The 27143-nt window shown below is 41.5% G+C and overlaps 1 protein-coding gene across 4 annotated transcripts in view; it reads left to right on the top strand.

Moving 5' to 3' along the window:
- The window catches only part of PRDM5 (PR/SET domain 5), a 132613-nt gene that overhangs the window by 104391 nt on the left and 1079 nt on the right, over positions 1 to 27143 (top strand). For 3 of the 4 annotated variants that reach the window (XM_077814423.1, XM_077814421.1, XM_077814422.1), the window contains one exon: positions 17606 to 17710. The exons of the other annotated variant lie outside the window; for it this stretch is intronic. In XM_077814423.1, coding sequence (XP_077670549.1) covers positions 17606 to 17710 — 105 coding nt within the window. The remainder of the gene's footprint in view (positions 1 to 17605; positions 17711 to 27143) is intronic. 4 annotated transcript variants of the gene reach the window in all.

Below are 27143 nucleotides of genomic sequence, written 5' to 3'. Positions count from 1 at the left end.
TTTAATGATATCCTTTCAGAGTTTACGTAAAAGCACATTTAAGAGTTTAAGTAAAAGTGTAAGATACATGAATTTTCCTTTGTTTTAGGAAACTGAAAAATAAAAAAGACAAGATCATGAACAATTACTCTTTCAAAGGCAATTTATAACTCTTAAGGAAAAGCAGAAAAAATGGACATTCTCTTAATTTATATGAATGGGCCAAAATCAAAATTTAGCTTTGCATTTCCAGTAATTCTTAATATTTTAATAAAAATAGAATAAACCAATAAACATTCTTAAGTGGCAACATTTCTTGGAGTTACTTTTTGGGTTAGGTGGCTTAACAGAGTTCTAGGTTTAATTTAATACACAAAATTCACTATAAAAGACTGAGGGGTCTAAATTCTGTTGCCTCATCTCTAATATTCTAATTTAACTTCAGGCATATCACAAAAGATTAAAAATTTCAATCTGTGATTTATGTCCCATTCCTTCTTCACCTTCCACCCCACCTTCAAACACATTTTTATAGTATAGTTGATTCTCACACACATTGACACGCAATTATTTTCATGAACTCCAAGGACAGGGATAGCTAAAAGTCTAAAGAGTCAGGTATTTTTCATTAGCTAAGCACAGAAATGTGGAATTAAAAAAAAATCATTTAGCACCATTATTCAAAAGCCTTATTCATGGTTTTAATGAAAACAATGCCACACTGTTTTGCTTAAGCCTCTAAATGAAAAACTGTAAAGTCTACTAAATGCAATAACAAGTCATGCACTTCACCAGCGTACACTTCACCAGTGGAACTAGGTGGCAAACCATCCACAGAACAAGAAAGGCTACAGGAAAAATCATTGCAGAGTTTGATTTAGATCTGGCAGCTGCTAAATAGTGCACGCTGTGGGTGGCCCTAGGTGTCAGCTCTAATGCTGGAATAAACAGAAAGGGAAAGATGGAGGAGCAGTCAAAACCTCCTCCAACAATGAAATGAGGAGAAAATACTGTCAAACTTGACATTAAAATTTTAAATAAGTGTAGATTTGTTTTAATAAAACCTACTATATTTTTAAAAGGAAAAAATCACAATTCCTTGGGTGCTTCTAAAGGGGAATGCATAGAAGTTCTTGAGGTAGTTAGCTTACAAATCATATTAGCTTTGAGGAGATATTTTATCACGTTCTACCTACCTACCCAGTGAAATAGGTTTTGGGTTTGTTCCAAAATCATGTACAGTATATACCATGATGTTACTTGCTGCAGGGCCCGAAGCTTAATTGTTGAGAAGAAATAGCTTGCTGCATTTTACTCAAATACATTTTTTGACTATTATTAAATGTAACCATATATGTGTACTCAAAAGCCATCATTGTGTTGAATCAGCATTTTCATTTCTTTTTAAAACACTTCTAATATATTAAGTTCCAGATTGTACTCGGCAATAATGGAAAATAGAAAGAAGAGAAGGGCACTCCCAAATGCTGTTTCATCACTTGTATTAAATATTATATATATAATATTTGCCCATTGAAAACATAACAATGAGACGTGTTACTTTTGCAGTTCGTTTTAAATCTAATTACTAGTGGTTTGAATACTGCTGACTATAATGTTAAGAATACAGAGAGAAATTACAGTATAATGTGTGTTATGTTTCATTCTGTTACCTCTGTAGGTTCCTGAAGTTAGGTATCGAAATCAATGTTGAGGCACACTAAACAAGTGGCATGGTTTTCAGGAGTTCTCCCATTGAATGAATGCAAGAATAGGTGCAAGCACCTCTGCAAATCAAACCAGTTATTTAGGTGCCTAACTTTATTTACCAAAATTTGACATTTTTAGCCTGTATAATTATTAGACAATGACCAGGCAGGGGACTGCTGATGCAGAAGATTGCTAATGAGGCCATCTAGTTTTTCACATTTAGGCCACCACATTTGATACTGCCTTTGGTAGCTTTAGTTTAGAGGCTAAGACTCAGGGCTTGTTTGCAGAAAGTGTGTGTGTGTGTGTAAGAGAAAGAGAGAGAGGTTTGTTTTTCTTCTCTCTCTCTCTCTCTCTCTCTCTAACATTTAATTAATTTGGAGTTTTATAACTGACTTCAGTGGGAAGAAGTTCAAGCCATGAATGAGCATGGAGGCTAAGTAAACTCCCGCTGAGGAATTCCCTCCAAATCAGAGTTGCATTTTATTGGCAGGACAATGTGGGAAGGGCTATCTCCGGGCTCTCATTTGGCAGAGAACTCAAGGTGATTCGCTTGGCCTGCCAGGTGTTTCTTCCTTATCTGTCAGGCAAGGCTGTGCAGGTTCTCACAGACAATATGGCCTCAGTGTTCTGTATCAACAAACAAGGATTAGCTTGCTCCTCGGCTCTGTCTCAGGAGGCGCTACAGGTTTGCGAATTCTGGTCCAACATGCAGTTCGTCTCAAAGTATCGCACCTTTCAGGGGACTGGAATACACTGGCATATCACCTCAGCAGGTCCTTTTCCTCTCGCCATGAGTGGTCCCTCCACCTGGAAGTGATCAGCAACATCTTCCAGAGGTGGGGGACTCCCCAACTGGACTTGTTCGCCACGAGGCACAACAGGACTGGTCTTTCTCCCTCCTGGTCATTGCTACAATTCATCTTGGACTATCTACTCCACCTATAGTATCGAGACCTGGCTCTTTTGTCAATTAAAGGCCACCTCGGCCTTCCATCCTTCAGTGCATGGTAGATCAGTCTTCTCCAACAAGATGGCAATCAGTTTCCTGAAAGGACTGGAGAGGCTCTACCTGCAAGTTGCAATAGGGTCCCCCTCTGGGACATGAACCTGGTGGTGATGAGAGTCACTGGTCTGCTCTTCGAGGTGCTGGCTTCCTGTTCTCTGCTGCTTCTCTTGTGGAAAGGTTCCTTTCTGGTGGTGATCACTTTGATAAGAAGGGTCTCTGAGATTAGGGTATTGCCATCAGAATCCCCTTATACAATGTTCTACAAGGACAATATACAGCTGTGCCCCTTCCAGGTTTCTTACCAAAGGTTCTGTCACAGTTCCACACTAAGGAGAACATCTTTCTACCGGTCTTCTTTCCAAAGCCTCATAAGACCCAACAAGTACTGGCTGCATACCTTGGACGTTAGGCTGATCGTCACCTTCTACTTCAAAAGAATTAAATCTTTTCACAAGTTGACACCGCCCTTTTAGCGGTAGCAGACAGAATGAAAGGTCTGCCGGTCTCGTCCCAGAGAACGTTGTCTTGGATACCCGCATACATCAGGTTCTGCTCTGAGCAGGCAAAGGTGCCACCTCTGACAATCGTGAAGGCCCATACCACGAGGTCGTAGGCTTCACCAGTGGCCTTCCTTGTGCAGGTTCTGATCCAGGACATTTGCAGAACTGCTACTTGGTCTTCGATTCACACCTTCGCCTCCCACTACGCCCATTACACAGCAGGCTCGGGACGATGCCAGCTTCGTGTTGCAGACTGCACGTCTGTGAACTCTGAGTCCATCTTCGGAATACTGTTTGGGAGTTACCTAGCATGGAGCGGACATGAGCAAGCACTCGAAGAAAAAATGGCTACCTACCTTTTGTAACTGTTGTTCTTCAAGATGTGTTGCTCATGCCCCGCACTCCTACCCCTCTGTCAGAGTTGCCAGCAAGAAGGAACTGAGAGTGTGGGGGGCTGTCAGTGCCCCTTTATACCCATGCATAAACGCAGGGCTCAGGGGATGCTAGGACTAGCCCTACAGATACTACTAAGAGAAAAATTTCCAGTAGCTGTATGCATGGGCGCGTGCACACCTAGCTTGGAATGGGCATAAGCAACGCATCCAAAAGAACAACAGTTACGAAAGGCAGGTAACCATTTTTTCTGTTTATATTTTCCCATTGGTGAGACATGAGTGAGTTCCCAAACATCTGTCCTCTTGAAGATGATGCTCTTGCAAGTGCCGTAGTTGCTGTATGTGAAATCTCTTTGTTTGCATACAGGAGATAGAAGGTATGAATCCCACAGGGCCTACATTTTCCTTTAGTTTCTGGAGTTGACTGATGATTTTTTTCCAAGTAGAGGGAAAATATATTTTGATGTAGGTGCTGCTCCTCTTTTAGGGATAGATCAATATCTGTTCACATTTGGTCATGATTGGTTAAGTAAAGCCTCTTTTCACTAAATCCCAAGGACAGAAATTATTTCAGGTTATACAGAACTTCTTTGCAGTAGATTACCATAAACAGGCAGAAATACTGTGAAATACAAGAAGTGAATGTGATAATAAAACCAAGCTACAGTGTATACTAGAGCTGGTCAGGGGTGGGTGAGTGGGTGGGGAGTGTATGTGTGGGAAATTTCAACATGAATTTTTTTTTTTTCATTTTTATCAAATGTTCTTTGAAAATGTTCAGGTTTTTGTTGAAAACTGAAAATTTTCACATTTCAGTTACTGAAAACCCAAAAATGTTTTTGGTTTGCAATTGTGACCAAAAAAAATTTGAATAAAAACGGACATGTATTGTGAAAATGTCTGTTTTGCTATAAAAGCCATATTCCATCAAATACTTGTTCAATGGAAAATTTTCAATCAGGTCTATTACATACACAATACAGTACAAGTAAAATGAAAGATCGATTTCTCCTTCTAAATTCTGACAGCAGCAGATACTATTATTAATTTAATAGTAGAAAACGTGGTATTCATAATGTAATGTTCTCTTGTCTATGAATCTTACAATAACTTAAATCACAAACCCTTAATATTTCTGTCTGGCCATTCCAAGCGTTAGGAATTCCTATCAGTGTTTGATCTAAGTGCCTATTTCCTGAATAAATTTTACACTGATAATTGTATATGTGTTGGACACTTTAAATAGACCTCTGTCTGTGAAGGAGACACTTGCTCTGATTTCTAAGCAATCTCCAATGGTTGAAAAGACATTTTATTAGCTCTTTCAGATTTTTCATGTTAGTACAAAACTTGACCTCATTAACTCATACCATCTGTGATCTAGGTGACTTATTCTCTCTTCTCAACAGGGGTTGTTACGTTGGTGGAGGGGACCTAACAAAATATTGCCAATGTTTTTGAGACATTAATCAATTGAATGCTTTCTGTAAGTCTGAAATGTAACTGTATAAAAATCAGCTAGATAAGCAGCAGACATGATTCTGCCTTTACCCTCTCTCCCCCTCAAATCCTTCATCAAGAGGAGAGTTGGTCCTTTAAGAAAAATAGATAAATACATTCTGTGTTACCATCTGATTAGTAGTAAAATTATCCTTAGCTCCTTTTTATGTGTTTAAAAAACAAAACAAAACCAAAAAACACCCTGTCACTGCCACTGGAATCCACAGAGGCTCAAAGGTCTGTTACCACAGCTGCTAAACCAATAGGTTTGCTTGTAAAAAACTACCCGATAGCCATGTCACGCTGCATCATCTGGTAATGTCTACAAGGGGTTTCTAGATCAAGCAGAGGTAGATTGTAAGATTTTCATTGGTGGTCTGCTTAACTGTGAAGTAGTTTGATGATAGTTGTTCTGTTATGATAGATTACACGTTATTAAATACATCTTTGAATGCAGATAGTATCTCATGCAGACAGCTCATGGTGTTTTACCAACAAGGGAAAAGATAACACCTTAGTTTAATAATAAAGCATTTTTTAAAAAAATCAGAACATACTATTTAAAGACTACCCTATCACAAAATTGATTTTTTTTAAAAAAAGATATAGTCACTTTCATAAAGTCCAGGCTCATAGTTTTTTCTCTAACTGTGTTTCTTCCATTGTGAGTTAATATGCATTTTTGCAAAAGCATAACTGTACACCACATTTGCACAGAACTTTAGAGATGATCAGGATTACACCAGCCACATATCATCAAACAACTACAACCCATGCTCGATAGGTACCACACTCTGGAAAAAAGAAATCATCCCTGAACCCCCTTTTCTGGCCTTCAAACAACCCCCCAGCCTCTCCAAGCTCATAATCAGAAGGAAGCTCTCCACAGACCAGGACACACCAACTCAAAGTGGAACCAGACCCTGCCAGAACAACAGATGCAAAACCTACAGACATATCTCCACTGCTACATAATAAACATCCCCCACAAAACACCTCTCAAGATCCATGGATCCTACAACATGTGGTGTACCTCCATCCGGTGCACTAAATGCCCAATAGCAACTAGGTGGGTGAAACCAGACAAACGCTATGCTCTGAAATGAACTTAGACAGGAAATGATAAGCTAAAAACCCCAAATCACATGTGGGTGAACGCTTTTCATAAAGCAATCACTCATCTGACCTATCAGCCCTCATCCTCAAAGAAACAACACTTTCAAAAGAGAAGTGAAGGAGCTTAAATTCATAACGCTGGTAGACACTAAAAAACATGGCCTGAATGGATTTGTGGCTTATTACAATGATCTGTTATCCACTAACAACCCTCCAGCTGCTGTCCCCCATCCTCTTTCCTTGCCTCCCTATGACTGGAGGGGTATTAATGGGCCACTTCACCTTGGCCTCTTAAAATATGTGTTAACTACTTATGCTAAGCATTCTGTTAAGATCCTGTATTCAGCAAGTGACACTTTGAGTTAGTTTCCCAGACATGAAGAAGAACTTTGTGTAATCTTGAAAGCTCTCTCTCTCTCCAACAGAAGTTGGTCCAATAAAAGATATTACCTCACCAACTTTGTCTCTCTAATCAGCCACATCTGACAGTCTTACACAGACGTATTGGAACCAAGAATCAAACTGTAACTTTTACCTAACCACATACTGTTTTGCCCCTGGACTTGACCACTTTATATCCTTACGCTGGTCTAAATTACATTAGTGTGTTCAATTTTACTGCACAAAGTTTAGAAAAGTGGAGATTTGGCCTTAAATTGTGGTTTGTGCCTTTCTACAGCCATTTTACATTCAGTTGGCATAGATGTGAATGTTTACACAGGGGAAAAAGGTGACAGAGAATCAGGCTTTGTGTGCACTAATTGGAGAATGTTCTCTTCCCCCTCCCTCTACACTTCCATGGGCAGGGAATTTAAGGAACGGCGTTTTCAAAAGCACTCAGCTGGTCTAACTCAGCTCCCACTGAAGTCAAGGGAAGGATTGCTATTAACTACAATGGGAGCAGTTAGGCTCTCACATTGCACTTCTGCAGATCCCACCCTAAAACTATAATTCTAATGTATGTGTGGATGGTATGTTTAGATGTGTGAACCTGGGCATGTGTGGCCTATACAAGAAAGAGGTGCAAGTGATGGATGGGGAACTCTGTGTAGAGAGGTTTGGGAGCTGGTGATGATCAGGATTCATAGGCACTGACTCTGTGGGTGCTCTGGGGCTGGAGCACCCCTGGGGAAAAATTAGTGAGTGCTCTGCACCCACTGGCAGCCAAGCTCCCCTCACCTCTGCCCCACCTCCTTCTCCCCTCCCCGAGAGCACTGCGTCCCCGTTCCTCTGCCTGCCTCCCAGCATTTCCTGGCCAGCCCCCGCCAGACAGCTGTTTGATGGTGTTAGCAGGCTCCAGTAGGGAGGGGGAGGAGCGGGAATGTGGTGTGCTCAGGGGAAGAGGCGGGGCCAGGGCTGAAATTTGAGGAAGAAGTTACAATAGGGGCAGGGAGGCGGCAGAGTTAGGGTGGGGACTTTGGGGAAGGGGTTGGAATGGAGGCAGGGCAGGGGTGGGAAGAGGCGGGACAGGGGTAGGGCCACATGGAAGGGGTGGAGTGGGGGCAGGTCCAGGGGCAGAGGGAGAGTTGAGCACCCAGGAGAAAGTGGGGAAGTCGGTGCCTATGTCAGGATTAACTGCTGAAGTCAATGGAGATACACTGGTATAAAATCAATGTAACTAGAAAGACTAGGTCCTAGATTTCTCTGGTATGGTTTACATGCTGCATATGTTAATTGTACTGCCACCTTGTATATGAAATGTATTTGAATTTCAAGAGGCTTTCTGGAAAAACAAACATCGATCTATCAGAAGAGCTTCTTTACTGAAGAGCTAGTATTTTACATGTTCAGTTTTGCTAAACAATTCCCAGTTCCTATGAGGATTTAGAAAATTATTTGGAGACATTTCATACAAAACCACAGCCATAAACCACACTTGTTTATCAGTGGCCCGGGGTTTGAGATTCTTGTTCACAAGCTTTACCTAAACAACACAATAGGTATTAGCCTGGTAGTTTTACCATCAAAATGGAAGAACAAGCAACCATATATGTTAATTTGTATACGGTATGTATTTTCTGTAAGAAAGACATAAGCACCCATACAAGCAAGTATTTCTAATTTTGTGTATTTTCATCCATCATGGTTGTAAGAGACTGGACACATACATCTATTTGATAAATATGACATAAGGAAGGTAGTTTTAAGTATTCGTGCACAGCTCTGAGCTGTAATCTAATAAAAGACATTAATGCAGTTGCTTAGAAGTCAGGGTCATGACCCATGATTCCTTAATTCAAAGACAAAGAAGATTTGCAATTTTGAGACCAGTAATCTTGAGGCATCTGTCTATCAAATCTATCAGTTTAAAAACTAAATGTCTCTAAGTGTTTACTTTGATAAGGCCAAGATTTTCAAAAACAGGAGCCTAAAGTTAGACTGCTAAATCTCATAGCTAGACATCGACCTGATTTTTGCAAACAAGGCTGAGCCCCCACTTCGGCTCCCATTGGCCTCTTTATGTTTTGTAAGAGGAAAGTTTTAAATCCTGTTTCTTTTAGCACAGATGTTTCTATTTATGCCCAATATACTTGAAACATGTAATACTAAATCACTTTGATGTTAATTACGTTGTGATTGTCTCATCTCTAATTTATCTAATCAGTACAAAAAATACATAACTTTGCTGCCATGGTTGTTGTAGCTTGGACTCATGCTGCATTTAGACAATCTGGGTTTATAACGCTAGCAGTCCTAGACTCAAGTGAAGTCAGATTTGTCATCTTCCCAGCGACCTTCTCTTTGTTAATAGTTAGCAATGTTTTCCTTTGCTTTATGTTCTAAATCTTTCCATCTTTTAATTTCTTCAGTGTCTCCATTGTTCTTTCCAATGACACTTATTTTCTTTCCAACTTTTTACTAGTTTTTAATATATTTTTTTTCCCTGCAGATTTTCTAGAGGGGAGGTTGCATCAAGCGCCATCTTCTTTTTCCACATTATAAATGTTCTCTTCTCCAAATATGTTTCTTGGAATAGAAACTTGGTTAGTTTTTTTTTTTTCCACAGTGTGATTTGGTTTTGTTTTGAAAAAGCAGTTCTTTATACTGTGAGGTCTTCCTCCAAGACAAAAGCTTTTCTTTGACTGCTTGCTCATGTTGATTCCATTCTAGGTGTGCGCGTGCCCACATGCTCTGTTGTTGGAGACTTTTGCCTTAGTGGTATCTGTAGGGTTGGCTGTGGCACCCCCTAGAGTGCCGCACTAATGGGTCGGTATATGAGGTGCCACCGGTTCTATGCCCCCTCAGTTCCTTCTGACCGCCTGTGGTGGTTGGTCTGAGCACCTCTCTCCTTTGCCATGCAAGAGGTCAGCCGTTCTTTCCTTTTCGACTTCGTGTTCCAACTGTAAATAGTTTTGTTTATTGTAGATTAGTTAGTAAGTAGCTGTGAAGTACTGTAGTTAGTCAGTTAGGGCATGCCCCAAGCACAGGGTTTTAAGCCCTGCTCTGACTGTAATAGGCCTATGCCTGTTAATGACCCGCACGGCAACTATCTGAAGTGCCTAGGGGAATCCCACATTAAAGAAAAGTAGCGCATCTGTAAGAACTTTCATCCCAGGACACAGAAAGAATGCGACGTTTGTTTGAGGGCCCTCCACATGGAGGCCGCTTTTGACCCCGCCTCAGAGCTGGCCTGGCAAGATGCAACACCCAGCACTTTGGCCTCGGTGTGTAGTGCACCCCTGGCACTGGGCTTTGCCCAGCACAGACCCGTTCACCAGTGCCCAAGAAGAAGCCAAAGAAGCGAGATCTGGCACCAAGCAAGAAGGACCAAGGGGCATTGGGTAAAGGACCCTGTTCGGAACACCCATCAACGCCGACGCTGCAAGGTGGCACATCCCCAAGGGGACCTCCAACCCCCCTAAGGGATCTGCCACCGACGCCAGGGAGCAGTAGGGGAACCCACCGATGGTGGAGTCAATGCCTTCCCAGTTCCCAGAAAGCGAATGACTCTCCCACTGCAGCTGACACTGCATGCAGCGATGGACCCAGCAAAGGCTCTCTACAAGGTCAAGCCAGCCATGAAAGCCTCCCAGAAGGCGAGTGAATGCCGCTGGTCTCCGGAGCCAAGGCAGAGCCCTTTATCGTTGTGCCCCTGGTCTCCGCATCAGCCCAGGTCACCAGTTCACCACCACAGATCACCAGCACCGTGCTCCCGGTCTCTACCCTCAAGCTGGGCCTCACCCAGAGGGAACCGTTGGTCACTGTATAGTTGGTACCGGTCATCTTCGTGCTGACCCTGTCCGCGCCAACAATCACCATCACCTAGACCATGGGGACGCTCCCCAACACAGTGCAGCTCCCCCTACTCCCGGCATTGGTCTGACTATTTGAGGCACAGGTCACCTATGGCGACAGTTAGCCGCCAAACTCAGGCATCGACGGCCCCACCCTGGTCAGACTGGGCTCCTGAGGTTGCATCCACCTCAGTGGTGCTGGATATGTCGGACTTGGTGCGCGAAGTGCTAGCCAACGCTGAGGTGGAGGGACAGGTGCCCACTCCAAGACCCCCTTCCCCTGGGAGAGATGATGCTCCGGCCCTCCCCCGATGGTTCAGTTGTTGTCCTTGTCTCCAGATGAGGCTGTGGCAGGGCCCTCCTGTTCTAGCCCAACAGATGACTTTAAGGAGCACCAAGCCCTGCTTCAAAGGGTGGCCACTAACTTCGGCCTAGAAGCAGAAGAGATGGCGGAGCATTCAGACACTTCGGTCAATGTGCTCTCCACATCTACCCACACAAAGGTCGTGTTTCTGGTGCATGAGGGGGTCCTAAAGATTGCCAAAAGATTGCCTAAAGATTGCCTCTGGCAAACCCCATCCTCAATTCCCCCCACTTCCAAGAAGGCTGATTAAAAAGTATTTCATCCCCGCCAAGGGGTTTGAATATTTTATACACCGCCCCGCCCCCAGGGTCATTGGTTGTTGGTAGCCAATGAGAAGAACAAGCCAATGGCATTCTAGTTCCATCCCAAAAATAAGGAGGCCAAGAGACTGTACCTTTTCAGGAGGAGAATTTATTCCATGGCCAGTCTCCAGTTCTGAGTTGCAAACCACCAGACTCTTTTGGGGCGATATAATTTTAACCTTTGGGACTCCCTCCATAAGTTTAAGGACTCCCTCCATGACACAGGAGGTGGCCCAAGAGTTTGGAGCCCTTGTTGAGGAGTGTACTGCAGCGGCTCAATACTCTCTCCAGATGGCCTGGGGTGCAGCCAATTCAACGGCCAGTGTGGTTGCCTCAGCAGTGGTCATGAGGTGCAGTTCCTGGCTTCAGACCTCAGGCCTATCCCAGGAGATGCAGTCCTCAATACAAGATCTCCTGTTTGATGGAGCTGAGCCCTTTGCAGAACAAACGGACGCAAGTCTGTACAGTCTGAAGGACACTCGGGCCACCCTCCGTTCCCTGGGGTTAAATACGCCTCAGTCAGCAAGGAAACAATTCCAGCTGCCCCTGCCGCCAAGGCTTTGGCAGGGATCTACAAGGAGAAGGGACACTAGTTTTAGTCACCGCTGCCCATCCTCCTCCCATTCACCTTTGCAGCCTGTTCCAGTGAAACACCACGGGGGCCAGAAGCGGGCGTTTTGAAGGTGCACTTGAGAGTGATTGCCCCAGTCAACTGCCTGAATCTGCCCCATATTTTCCTCAGCTGTCTCTATCCCTACCATTCAGCCTGGTTGTGAGTTACCTCGGACTGCTGGGAGCTAGAGACTGTCGCTGGGCCACACCCCCTCCTATCCCTCCTCTTCCCCATCCCTCTTCAGGGACCCTTCTCATGAGCAACTCTTCATTCAGGAGGTAGACAACCTCCTGCAGCTGAGGGTGGTGGAGGAGGTCCCTCAGGAAATGAGTGGGAAAGGTTTCTACTCCCACTATTTCCTGATTCCAAAAGCAAAATGGGACCCGAGATCCATTCTGGACCTGCAAGGACTCAACAGGTACCTCAAGAAATTGGAGTTTTGCATGGTTTCACTGGCCTCCATCATCCCCTCCCTGGATCCAGATACTGGTACACCGCTGTCGACTTGAAAGACACTTATTTCCATATCTCTATCATCCAGTGACACAGACGATTACTCGGTTTTATGGTGAGCCAGCGCCATTTCCAGTTCATGGCACTTCCCTTTGGCCTCCCCTCAGCCCTGCAGGTATTTACAAAATAGCTGCTTACCTGAGGCGTCAGGGGTCCAGGTCTATCCTTATCTCGATGATTGGCTCATCAACTGCAGATCGTGGAATCGAGTGCAGAGCAGTCTTGATCTACCTGCCAGGACCTAGGCCTGTTACTGAACGAAAACAAATCACCCTCACACCAGTGCAACAAATAGAATTTATCATGGCGGTCCTGAACTCCACACAGGCTAGGGCCTTCCTTCTGGAGGCCCGTTTCCGAGCCATGTTAGATGTAATCTCCTGTGTAAGTGGTCATCCACTCACCACCACCCGCACTAGCCTAAGGTTTCTAGGACACATGGCTGCCTGTACTTACGTGATCCGTCATGCCCAGCTCCACTTCCAACCACTGCAGACATGGTTGGCATCTGTCTACATCCCCAAAAGGCACGACCTGGTAGTGAAGTTGCTGGACTATACCCCATCATCACTGACGTGGTGGTTGGACCCCGTATCAGTGTTGCAGGGAGTTCCCTTTGCGTCCTCGTCGCTAACCTCTGGTTTCCGACACCTTGGACCTGGGCTGGGGAGCCTCCCTGAGCGAGCTCAGTACACAAGGCTGCTGGTCAGGGGTTGACCGCTCCCTCCACATAAATGTCAGGAAGCTCAGGGAGGCTCACCTGGTCTGTCAGGCTTTTCAGTCCCACTTACAAGGCAAAGTGGCTTAAATCCTGACCGACAACACCGCCACAATGTTTTATATCAACAAGCAAGGCAGTGCCAGGTCATCAGCCCTCTGCCAGGAAGCCCTCTGTCTCTGGGACTTCTGTGTGCAGCATGCCATTCATGTTGTGGCAGCGCACTTCCCCAGCACCAGGAACGTATTGGCAGATTGCCTCAGCAGAGCCTTTTCGTCTCGCCATGCATGGTCACGCCATGCTCATTGGCAGGTGTCCTGGCCCATGCGCTCGTTCTGGATATCTGCAGGGCCACCACGTAGTCGTCCATTCATATGTTTACATCTGTCTATGTGCTTACCCAGTAAGCCCGAGACGACGCTGGCTTCGGTAGAGCAGTATTACAAGCTGTACATCTGTGAACTCCAAGTCCACTTCCAGGGATAATATTTGAGAGTCACCTAGAGTGGAATTGACATGAGCAAGCACTCAAAAAAGAAAAAACCGGTTACCTACCTTTCATAACTGTTGTTCTTTGAAATGTGTTGCTTGTCTCCATCCCATTACCTGCCTTCCTGCCCCTCTGTCAGAGTTGCTGGCAAGAAACACCTGAGAGGGCATATGGCCGGCACCATCTGATATACAATCAAGAGGGCACCACGGCTGACCCTACGGATACTGCTAAGGCAAGAGTCTCCAACAACTGTGCACGTGGGCGTGTGCAAACCTAGAATGGAATGGACATGAGCACCCATCTTGAAGAACAACAATTACGAAATGGTTTTCTCCTTTGCAGAGAAATTAAAGGCTACAATTCTATTCTGATTTACACATGCAACCCCACTGATGTCTCTATAAAAGGGGTGTGTGTGGAAGATAGGGAACTGAGGGGGGAGAGAGAGAGAGGTACAGGGGTTTGTGTAAAGCAGGAGTAAGTCTCCTGAAGTGGATTTATACTGATTTAAAACTGATCTAAGAAAGAAGATTAGAACTGTGATATCTTTAGTATCTTTCCTGTACTACGTATGTGAATTGAAATTTATATGTATAAAAGAGTGCAAGGTAGCCCCTCTGCAGTCAGCCAGGTCTTCTCAAGGGGTAATATGAATAGGAGCCTAAGTAAATTAATATAATATAAAAAGAGTAAACAGAAAGCTCCTTATGGTTGTGAGTTCAGCCCATTGCTATGTCCCCTGTGTGTGGAGTCCTAACTTCCAGCGAAATTCTTGCCCTTTTCTCCCCCAAACTGCCCAGCCACTCCTATTGCCCTTGAGCACCTGTAAAATGGGCAGGACAAGCTGTGATAGCATCAACACTCCACTGACTGGGAACTAGGTAGGTTCCCTGCCCTGATAGAGAGGCAACAAGTAAAGCAGGTAGAATTTACACTATTTAAGGAATTTACACTATTTAAGAATTTAAGAATGTTTTGGCACATCAGTGATTGCCATTGGGTATTTGTAGGCCACAGAGATATATAGACTGTTTACTGTGTTTTATTTTGAGTTTCTGTGGAATAACCTACATGGAGCACAGAATTCATTTTCAGAGAGTTTACAGAAAATGTGGTTTCCATTAACCACAATACAAAACCAATTAAGGGCGTGTTATGGAAACCTGCTTTTCATATGGTTTATCCATAAGCTTCCCCGAAAATTACAGGACCTAGTCTGTGAAGTCGCTACTCAGTCCGGCAAAATTCCCATTGACGTAAGAACTTCAGAACTGGACACGCTTTTTTTTTTTTTTTTTTTTTTTTAAGTTCATTGTTTGTGAGGAAATGGGTATGTTTTCTTGTATGTTGAAAATCATGCAAGCCACAAAAGTAAGATAATGATTTAAAAAAGCCACAAAGCATATAAACTATGTGTGAAAGCACTATCCTTCACAGCGCACTTATCTAGTCACTGGTTGCACAGACTGAGCTACTAGCAGGATTTGTGCTGTATACCACATTGTGATTTGTTTTCTCTCTCAGTTTGTGTGCACTGAAAATTAAAATCCTGGAGAAATATTTCTCAGTAAGGGCAAAACTTGTTACATGCTTGAAGTTAAGCATGTGCTCTGGTGCTTTGCTGGTTGGGGCCAGACTGCACAGCACCTGACGGGAATACACTATACAAATAAGCCATCTATTCCCTGCATACTAGAGGTAGGGATTCAACAGTTGGAGGGGCTTCAGTACTTCTGTGACTCCATCACCTAAGTTTGGAGGACTGATTCTTCTCCTTACTTCCCTGGATCTGAGTGTATCTCCCAAAATGAACTAATGCTGTATGATTTGTTAAACCAAACTGCAACACTTTCTTCTCCTTAGCTGCCAGTAACAGGAATTACATTCTCCACTCTGAAAAATATTTGGACAGAAACATTATCTAAATCTCTATGAACTGTACAGGCAGTTATGTTACTTACAGCATTAGTAGTTTCAAACTCCCTCTGGGCACACTACAGACTGCTAAGCAGGCTGATTTATTCTCCTGGACTCCATTTATTTTTTAAATAGTTGTACTTAGTTTTAAAATTCAGTGTAAGTTCCTAAATAAATGCCATGTGCTAGATAAATATACATTTATCTCTATGTACTTATGTGAGGGAAGATGTCTATTTAGGTCTAGGTATTGTTTTTTTTGGAGGGGAGAACAGATGTGTGTGTTTGTACCCGCGTACACAAAGACTGTAAACTCCAGAGACAGTGCAAAACTGCATGATAAAGGATTGAAAAAATGTGGGGAATTTGCCATTTTATTTCAGGAAAAAAGTGTATCCTTTGGATATACTTCGATAAGCTCTATTTTTTCATTAAATACCAATACTACACTATGATTTTTTGGAGTTGTTTTTAAAAAGATGCAAAGATTTGTTGCATAGTTTTCAAATTGAAACTAAATTCTTGTTGTTCTTCCACCACAATGCATTTTAACCATGGATGATTCTCACGGGACAAAAAAAAAAAAAAAAAGCATTGCAGAACAGGCTTATGTCAGAACGACTCTACCTTCTCTCACTAGGCTATTTAAACATTTAAAGTGACAGATCTTTAACATGTTTCTTCAATGCTCTTTAAGGACAAATTCCATGCTTGATGTTGTGGGCCAGCACAATATATCACTTTTAACCCTAAACAGCAGCTACACAGGGACTGTAGGCAGAGCAGTCACCCTGGATGCTTGTGTCAAAATCAGATCCCGACTCAGTTGTTGTGTAGATGCGTCATCGTAACATAGTTGTTTAAGTACAAACAAAAGATAAACCAAAAGTCTCATAAAATACCTTGGTAACTTTCCAGAAATAACTCACTAAACCAAATAGGGTGAAATCCTACTCCTATAGAACTCAATAGCAAAACTCCCATTGGTTTCAATGGGACCAAAATGTCACCCCAAATCTGTTAATATAGAAGGCCTGATTCTCGACTCCATTACAATAGCTTTCTGCCACTGATTTCTGTGGAACTGTACAACTACAGTAACAGCGTGATGAATGAGGCCTAGGAACTCTGAGTTTGTCAGAGACTGAACGCTTGAGTAGTGTTTAAGTGACTTTTCCTACTCCTTAAATGACACTTTGTGTATTGCACAACTTCAGCTATGAAGTCACAACAATGACTTCGTATTACTGGGTTACATAGAATTTGTATTCACTTCCTACTTACTGATATTTTATCATTTACTTTCTTTATTGTTTTAATTCAGAACACAAAATCTGATAGTTTTGTTTTCTCAAATCCACAGATTTTGAAATTGAAACAATATGAAATTTTGGGCCAAACAGAAACCTCGCATGAAAGTGAATGACTATGAAAGGCCCTTTGTGTATTTAAAGCATTAAAAATGAGCATTGACTGTAAATGCAATGCCATTTTTATTCATTCATTCACTCACTTGTTTTTTCTGTTATGCTTTTGGACTACTGTAAATGAAGGACTTATGTCTTCCCATATAAGGCCTTCGATTAAGTTAAGTTTGGGAAGGTTGTAAAGGGCTTTGAAGAAGAAAATAACTATATAAGCAGTTCTTGATATATGTCCTTTAAATGATTTATTCCAGTTAGATTATTGCAAGCGTTACAAATAATCATGGGCTACAGTAGCCACTAACCAATAGTTCCAGTGAAAATACAGATGACTTGGTGATTCTGTACTTTTTTGGGAGAGCTTGTGATGAATAAGTGATTAGCCTTCTGTCACCAACTTTTTAAGAGGCTTTTTTTTCCACTACCTACTCCCCAGAAAAATGTGGATGGAAATCCTGAGATTCTAATAGATAACTCACTTATCTTTATGCTTTAGCCTTTCATAGAGGGGAAAGGAAAGGACATTGGGATTTTGTTTTTGTACCTTTCACATTATGAAAAACAGACCCCCAAAACTGCTGTGTTTGAAAGACTGAAACAGATAATTAATTCATAATGGGTGTTGAAGTGGAAACTGTCAGGCCACAGCTTTCCCAGCTTTCACTCAATCATTTGAAACTCATTTTCTGTTGTTTTCACTGACTGCAGTCCCTTAGAGAGAATATAAAACTTGCACCATACAGCATGGAATTCCACTCACTTAATGACTTGCGCTCTGTGTTAACTCACTTTCACTCACTGTTGTCATTGCTTACAGGAAAAGCCATACCAGTGCTCTGAGTGCAACAAGGCTTTCAGTCAGAAGCGAGGCCTGGATGAGCACATGAGGACCCATACTGGAGAGAAACCGTTCCAGTGCGATGTGAGTTGAGCTTTCCCTTTTTCTTCTTGAATTCAACCCAGGAGTCAGACTTTATCTTCCATGAGAGTATTGGCCTATATGTATTTTCACTTTACAGTTATGTGTAACAGCATAAACTTACGCTGTTTTATGGTCTTTGATTGCTTAACTAATGAGATATCACTGAATTAATTTTATGTAGCCTCTTTGTTCATCATTGCACACACTTATTTTATGGCTTCTATCCCTAAAAAGTTGTTTGCACCATTCTTAATGCAATTTGGATGTTGTGCAGTGCAAATTCATTATCATTTGAGGCATACCTTTTGTTCATTTATAAGGTCTTGACAAGTTAATAGCTGGAGATTAGCCTGGATGGGAATATCATTTACTATATTACAGTGGAATCTGAATGTCTATAATATATATTTTCCATATAATGGTTGCTGAATAACTGGAGTGCAAATTCAGAATTTCCAGTTTCTGCTGATCAAAATCTGAATTGAAACTGATTTTACTTTGGCGTGTGGTCACCTTGTTAAATGATCTCTAAAAGTTATGCATCTTCGGTAATGGCTGGAGTGCAGTTATATATTTTTATCATATATCACTAGCATGCTCTTTGCGATCTGTAACGTCCCATCTTATAAATGGTGTAGAGTCCCTGTGTGTGGAGTTTGCAGAGAGAGTGCTGTATTGCTCAACTTTTGAAAATTGATAGTCATCTAAATGGTTGGAATATTCTTTGGAAGGGTTTTATGCTGAAGTACTAAATGCCTGGATTTAATAAAGTTCGTTACTCAGTGGTTTTAAAAAAGCACGCAACATTAATTCTGTGGTTTTTATCCTTTTGTGAATAATTCACAAACAGATCATGACTTTTATAAATGTATTCCTTATTCTAAAGTGCTCAACAAATAGTTTGTGAGCAAGTTTCAGATGACTCAGAACTAGATATGGGAGCTGTGCGATAGCTCACCAAAGAGCTTCCCTACATGGTGCGTTAGTCCACGCCAGAGGAGTGTAAATTCCAGTGAATACTAGAGTGTTGTGTGTTAACTGGCCTGTGTGGAGCCTACTAGTGTGCACTCAAAGTTCTCTAGCGCATGTTAACATAGTCCCATTTCAAACACTACTACTGTAATGCACGCTAGGGAACTTTGAGTGCACACCAGCATGGTCCACATGGGCCAGTTAGTGTGCGACATGCTAGTGCAGACTAGAATTTACACCCTTCTGGAGTGGACTAAAGCATTGTGTCAACAAGCCCTCAGTCACAAGGCTCTGTTTGCTGATTAGAATGATCTGGCCTTTACAAAGTACTTCTGATTTCCTTTCATCAGTAAATAAATACACTTTGATTCTTGATTAAAAGGATTTCCACCACCATGCCTGAAATTAACTCTCCATAAACTTGGACACTGATGGGTGCTTGGGACAGAGCCTCACGCTCTGGTTGACAACTCCAAAATAGATGAGTTAGGCCCCATCAAGCTGAAGATCTCCTTCATGTCCCAAGCAGTGAGTGAGTTGGAGAAAGGGAAGAAGCCCTCTAACAGTAGTAATAAATGTTTGAGGGCTTCACCATCTCTGGCTAGCGGTCAGGAACAGGAGCACTTCCAACTCCTGGTCCCCTTCTGCAGTAGTAGTCAGGGTAAGAGAGCACCCCCCCAATGATCACAGGGCTTTAAATAAAAGTTGTGCTTTGAGTGTTGGGAGTTTCTCACCCTAAACTCCGTGACTGGGCAATGCATAGGGGTTATTTCAGGGTTAAAGTGAGGATAACTCCCATGGGGATGTACAGACCCTATGTGGAGAGAGAATTTGTGGTACCCAGGAAATAAGGAGCTCATTTACATGAGCTTTAACCCATAGCCACTCCTCAGCTCCCTGATGTGGTGATTCCCCCCATTTTTAGCCCTGATTTGGTCAGGTCTTGCCCCTTGTATGTACTGGCCCAGCACAGAGACAGCATGTGGGACTTGCTGCGGTTTGTGTGCTCAGAGACTGTGTATTTTGGTCTGGATGATACTGTTATTCTGTAAGACAAAATCCTTATAGAATTGTGGGGAAAATTATAAGAGCCATGGTGTTCACTAACCAATTTTGAAACCGTAGTATGATCTTATTAAATATACAGAAACAGAAGTGAGTCCATGTTGAGTACAAAAATATTTTCTGGGCCACCACAATTTGCGTTAACAGCAACATCTCAAGTAGTACACACATCTACAGATATTTAATCCCTCTTACTGGCTCATACAATATTCTGTTTGAGCAATCCTACTCCAGTTTATACAGGACTTCCTTAAATTTAGAGTCACTGTCGATGCTTTCTACAGCTTTCAGATTGCTTTACTTCCTCTCAATTTTTTCAGCCAACTTGCAATGTCTGTAATTTTCCTATAATGGCTGAGGCTAATGTCATCATCCGTAATTATATACTTGGCCTGCACACACCTTTAAAAATATCTATTTGCGGAACCTTTTTGGAGTATTATGTGGTGATAGAAGCAAAATGGAAAAATTCTGTCGTGCTGAATTAGAGAGGATAGAGAGTTTTCCTTCCAATTGGAGTCCCAGCTGAAGATGTTACAAACATAGAAACCAAACACTAGCATTGGTTAATCTAGTCCAATTTTTTGTCTCACACGCGGTCTAGTACCAGAGTCATTAAAGGAAGGCGTAAAAAGCTCAAAAGTGGATAATCTGCCCACAGAAGTTTCTTCCTGACTCCCATCAGTTACGGGTTGGTTTATACACTGAAGCATGCAAATTTATATTATTTGTGATTTTTTTAGTCCTATCTAAGGTAATAGTAAATATTCTCATTAGCTGGTTTAAAAAAAAATCCTATTAAGCTCTTGACCTCAAAGACATCTTGAGTCAATGAGTTCCACAGGTTAATTATGCATTGTGGGTTTTTTGTTTTTTGTTGTAAATTCTTTGATCAGTTTTAAATGTCTTACCATTCACTTTTAATTATGTCCCCTTGTCGTCCTTTTGTTATAGGAAAGGGTTAATAGGAGAGCATGATTTTACTCTACATCATTCATTATTTTGTATACATCTATTATGTCCCCTCTTATTCCGCTTTATTTGTGAGCTAAATGGTCTCTTTTATTTTTTTCCAGTCTGTCCTCATGAAGACTCTCCATGTCACTAATCATACTTCTTGCTAGTCTCTGGACTCCTATTTTTGATGTATGTTTTAGAGGCATTAAAGCATCCGGGATAGAGTAACATGCTCATTAAGTCCTTTTTATACTGTGATTTTGTGTATGCAGGGATAGACTGAGATGTTATATAGGGCCAGTTCTGGCAAATCCTTACTTAGGAGGTTAGTCCAATAGAGCTACAATAGTTGCAGTGATTGGGCCAGTAAAAATCCTTTTAAGGTACGACAAATTTAGTTTCTTTCAGTGACAGTTCTGTGATCATATTGAGAGAAAAAAAGTCTTGTAATGAATGACTGATTTTTCTTACCTGGTATCAAGAGCAGTCATAATGACTATTCAGTGCCTTTTAAATAAACTCTTTATCCTACAAAAAGAAAAGGAGGACTTGTGGCACCTTAGAGACTAACCAATTTATTTGAGCATGAGCTTTTGTGAGCTACAGCTCACTTCATGGAATGCAACTTATGCTCAAATAAATTTGTTCGTCTCTAAGGTGCCACACGTCCTCCTTTTCTTTTTACGGATACAGACTAACATGGCTGCTACTCTGAAACCTCTTTATTCTAGGTGTCAAGCTTTGCCATTGTTAATACTAATGACTTTAGCATTTAGCACCAGGAAATGCCTCTAGTGCCAAAGGGTTAAACAAGATCAGGTTTCATCTCTTGAAGTAAAGCATTTTTATTGGCCTCATGAAAAGGCTTCATTTGTCCCTAACAGAAATAATTGATGCACCTTTACCTTTGAAAATGCTCCTTGGGTGTAAATATTCTTTGCCTTCTGGAACCAGAAATAAAAACAGCAGCTTCCCCTCTTTCTTTCTTTTTTTTTCCCTAGGAGCAAATGTGATGGATGTTATGGTATTGAGCTTTAGTAAGTCAAAGTAATCCGTGCACTACTTTTGATTAGTGTATTACATTTATTTTGAAATCTGCTTAGTCTTTAATCTAAAATATTGTCAAAGTTTTTGTTTTAATGACTTCACCTTCATAAGGGTAACGGTTCAAACTTGAATCCTGCACAGATCTCATTAATATTCATGGAAATCAGCTTCCCACATACTACAGTGAAAATCTTAGCATGTCATCTACTAAAAAAGTGGACTAAACTGGAATTGAGATTGTTTTAAATGATATCTGTCCTCTGAAAATATGCATGGTTTTATCAAAAAGACAAATGAACTGTAGTTGCTTTTATAGGTAACAGATGCTTCTCTAGGAGCAAGAAGGGCATGCATTGCCTATCCTGGTTTATTTCCAGTATGATACAATCTCTTCACACTCTTCTTTCAGGTGACCCTAAACATACCTTTGTGATCAGATGTCACCATCCTCCACACTAAAAACATTGATCATTGTAATGAGATTCAAGGTTCAAGTGAGCATATAGTAGGACTTTGTAAATCAATACAATGTTACAGGTTAATTACAAAATTGAGATAAAAAGCAAACTCTTTAAAACAATTTTACAGTTACACAGAAAGCATCACAAGAAGGATCATGTATTCAAGTAATGATTGTTATAACGTCTGGTCTCTGTTCCTTTCCAAAAAGGTGGTAATTAGAACGGTTTAAGGGCTTGAAGCAAAGCCTGGAACACGTAATGCTAGATCCTGTCATTGTATGACCACTGAAAATGAAATAATGTGTCCTTAATACAACCATAATAAGCTTTTTAATGTAAAAATATAGAGGAATTATTCTGGAGTTCTAGGCCTTGATTCAGCATTACATGGGAGGTAGTGTTGCCTAGTGGAATAAACAGTGGTCTGGGACTCAGGAGACGTGGATTCAATTCCTAGCTCTGCTACTGAGCATCTGAATGATCTTGCCCCCTCTGTGCCTCACTTTCTCTATATGTGGTAATATAAATGGCTTCCTTTGTAAAGCACTTTGAGATCTACTGATGAAAAGAGCTAGGTGTTATTACTTAAGCATGTGCTTGTGTGCTTTGCTGGATTAGGCAATTAAATTGTCAGCTTTATCAGCCGAGTTCAGAAACCTTTTCCTTCAGCATTCCATGGTGCTTTTCTACTCCAGAACTGCTTTTCAACCAGTCAGAAAGCTTTGTTGTCATAATGTGATTTTTACAATCTGTAAACATAGTAATAATCAGGAAATGATGCATTTCATTTTGGGTGAATTACATTCGCAGTTTCAAGCAATATTTCTGACTGGTTAATCTTGTTCTTAACACTGCTACATTTTGTGGCCTCATTCTAAGGTTTAATCTTGGTAATGCACTCTTATTTTTGTATGGAATTTTGCGATGTTGCCATTATTGAATTTCAGGAGGAATTAACATTGGATAACCTGTGTCTGTAAGCAGTTTATCCTTCTCTTATGGCAGACAATCTGCCATTGTTAAGCTGTCATCACTGTATAATGGGGATTCATTAGAAATTACTTACTCAAAGGTGAACTTGACATACTGCATTCTATTCATGGAAGTATTCACATTGGTTATTGTACAGTATATAGGCTGTGTGTGCATACAAATATATGTATGTATGTAATGCCTGTGTGGGCATATACAATGTGGGTTTCATGGCTGTCATGATTATTACAAAAATAGCCATTACATTTGACATTTTTAGATTTGTGTATGTGCATGCGTTTCAGCAGAACATGATGGTCACAGCTGGACAAACTTTATTCAAGCCTTAAGAGCTACAAGATTACTTCCTGGGTTGTATGGGAGTGTAGGAGAGAGCAAGAGATCAGCAAAAGCCACTGCACCAACATAAGACCAGAGCAATGGCCTCTATAAGTAACTTTTATATTCAGAAGGTCATAAGGTTCTCCTGTTGCCTGGGGTAAAAGGATAATTGCTTGATCACCACATTTGCTATTCAGAAGTCAGCACTGTTACGTCATCTCATGTGTTTAACGCTGCCCCATTGCAACAGCATATGTTCTGTTTGTTTGGAAAAAGGAAGTTATTTTGGATACAAAATATTGCCTTTGACTATTGCCCTTTTCTCTGACTGTCCTGTGACTTTTCCGTAATTGGCATAAAGCAATTACATTCCAGGTCAGAATAACCTATGTAGATAAACGTCCTGGACTGCTCAGATTTAGTTTTATTGAGTTCAAAGGGAGTCGCACCATTTGAAATGCAGCACCAGCCCTAGTTAGCACAACTACAGCTTTAAAACTCCACCTCTCTTGCTGGTGAATTCCACTGCTACTACCAAGGTCCCATACTTATAAGACACTCCTTTCCAAAGGTGGATGTCTGTGATCCCTGGACTGCAGCTGTTGTTACAAGAGTGCACCAAGTTTAACTCTTCAATCATCACAAGGACATACTTGCTTAAAACGAAGAAGTTACCACCTAAGAAATCCATACACAAATACCAGTGTACCAAGATGAAAGTCAGTAGGTGAAAAAATACCTGCAATCTTTCAAAACAACTATTCAGCTATCCTACATACAGAAGAAGAATTTCTGAAAATGGGTATGCAAAATCGATACCCCTTAAAATGGTGTCAACAGAATTTAACAATTCAGCTTAGATACAAACTGGTGGCATAAAGCCTAGCATGGTGAAACACCCCACCCCACCCCCCGGCTCATCATCAGCACTCCCATAACTGCGTTGGTCATTGGGGCACCATCACTGATGAGCAATAAACCAATTGTCTCCACCCCTGACAATTGTGTGTCAGTGTTTGAGTGTCCACGAAATCCATTCCTGTCCACTCTTTTATGTTTGCAATCGATCTCTTCTTCTTCTCTTCCCCTGTACTGTCCCTTGGAGGATGATCTTAGATAGGCCAGATGATCTTGTTACACGGCTGTACCACTTCAACTTGCGCTTCTTCAGGGTCGTCAGGAGGTCTTCGTATGACCCAGCACATTGTGGGGTGATGTTGCGGATCTCTTCATTAGTGACGTGGTTGAAGTAGCAGATGCCCAGGATTTTATGGAAGCATCTCATCTCTACTACCTGTATTTTCCATTCAAGTTCTGCTGTAAGGGTCCATGTCTTGCATGCATACAGAAAAATGGAGATGACCAATGCATGCAGCGGTTTCAGTTTGGATTCGAGGGAGATGTTTTTATTCCTTCAAATTGGCTTTTGCTTTGCCAGTGTTGCTGCTGTTTGCACAGTTCTTGCCCGAATTTCTGCCTTGGATTCTTCATCAGTGATGATTGCCCGCAAATACATGAGTGGTTTCACTGTCTCCAGCTCTTGTCCACTGACACAAGAGCTGATCCCATCACGTGTGTTTGTCATCAGCTTGGTTTTCTCTGCATTGATTTCCATGCCAAATTTTGAGGAGGTTTCATCCAATTGTTTCACAAGGTTTGCAAGGTCATCTTTGCCGCCTGCCAGGCCATCAGTGTGATCAGCGAACCGAAGATTTGAGATTGGTCGCCCCCCCCAATGCTGACTGTGCATATGTGATCTTTTAGGGCATCAGTCATTATGCAGCCACCAGAAAAATGGAGATACTAGTGTCTTAGACAGTCCAGATTCAACAGAGGAGGATGACTTTCCAATACTATGTGAAGAAGTGGAGACAGCTGTGAAATCAATCAAGAACGGAAAGGCTACAGGTATTGACAACATCCCAGCCAAACTGATGAATTTCGGAGGAGAAATAGTAATAGATGTACTCAGCAAGATATGCAACAAGATCCCCATGGACACAGTCACTAATCATCACTCTGCCAAAGAAAGGCAACCTGCAATTGTGTCAAAATTACCAGACCATAAGCTTAATTAGCCATCCCAGCAAAGTGATGTTGAAAGTCATATTGAACAGATTGAAGCCACAAGTGGAGAATATCATTGCTGAAGAACAGGCTGGCTTTCATGCTGGAAGAAGTACCCCAGAACAGATTTTCAACCTTCGTGTTCTATGTGAGAAGTACTACAACACCAGCAGGACATCTACCAGATCTCTGTTGCCTTCAAGAAGTTATTTGACACAGTATGGCACGAAGCTCTCTGGGCAACCGTGAAGTAGTACAGTGTTTGTCGTAAGCTTATTCTTACCATTAAACAACTGTATGCCAAGGCCAGCAGTGCAGTTCTCGTCAATGGCATAATAGGAAAGTGGTTTTGCACCTTCTTTCACCCACACTGTTCAACATCTACTTGGAGTGCATAATGACTGATGCCCTGATGTCCTCTTCCCCCCACACCCCCTGCTACTACAATATAAATAATCATATTGGGAGCTTACTTTAAGACCTTGTCTATGAAAGACATTTTTGTACCATGGCATAGCAAGTGTACTCTAGGCCACCATTATTCTGAGATCAAGGCCTGGATTATCTCTGTATGTATTTTAGCACAATGTTTTTGCAACAACTTTCTATGAAATTAAAATAAAAACTTACCATGTCTCTGTTTCTCTGCTTTGTATTAATTCATTCCTTTTCTCCTCTGTCTGACACTATTTCCTCAGTCTTTGTCTATTTTATTGCCAGTTAACTTTCCTTTTCTCTATTCCCATTCTTTAAATAGCTACCATCATTCCCTTTGTTCTTTCACTCCCCCTGTTAAATTCTATTTTCCTCCTTTCACTTCATCCTTATGTAACAGTCCTCTGAAGTTTAATAAGTATAGATATGATTCTATAGACATTACTCTTAAAAATATACAATAGAGAATTTATTATTCCTATTATAATTTTTTTAATATTTCTATGATAATCATGCCCAAATGCATCAGTAAGGTTCAGACCCCCAGTGTGTGTGTTTTAAACTGACAGTGTCCCTTTAACAGAAATTTATGGGGCGCTTTCTGTTTGTGGCCACCTTCATTTTGTTCTGCATTTTGTTCTGTTACTGTTCCTCTTCACTAATATAAGTACAGCATTGTGATTCTACTCCACGTTCATGCACACAAAGTTATTTCATGAGGGAGAACAATCTTCTTCTGACAGACATTCACAGCAGTAGCACGAAGAATACAGAAATTGCTGACAAAACAATGTGCTTTCTGTACAAATGTTCTTTTGTTTCAGGTTTCCCAACAGTGAAAGTCCTTCTTTAAAGTACATACATTTGAAAATTCAGTGCTCTTCATCCACCTTGCCTCTTGATATGCCTACAGTAATTCTAATTTGGTTCCAAAGTGCTATGAAAAGCATTTAATCAGTCATTATAGTTTAATTCTGGGCAAGCAAACACAGTCAGGGCATACAGTGAGTTTTTCTCGTTTGCTGGCTACGGGAAAGATCCTGGAACTTACATTTAGGAGTATTTTTTCTTGACTAGTTGCAGAGACATGAATGCACTTACTTGTATACTACTGC

This window comes from Eretmochelys imbricata, chromosome 4 (genome assembly GCF_965152235.1).
Source record: "Eretmochelys imbricata isolate rEreImb1 chromosome 4, rEreImb1.hap1, whole genome shotgun sequence".
In the NCBI taxonomy this organism is placed as follows: Eukaryota; Metazoa; Chordata; order Testudines; family Cheloniidae; genus Eretmochelys; species Eretmochelys imbricata.
Note: the sequence above shows the minus strand (reverse complement) of the source record. Positions and strands in the feature narration are given on the sequence as shown.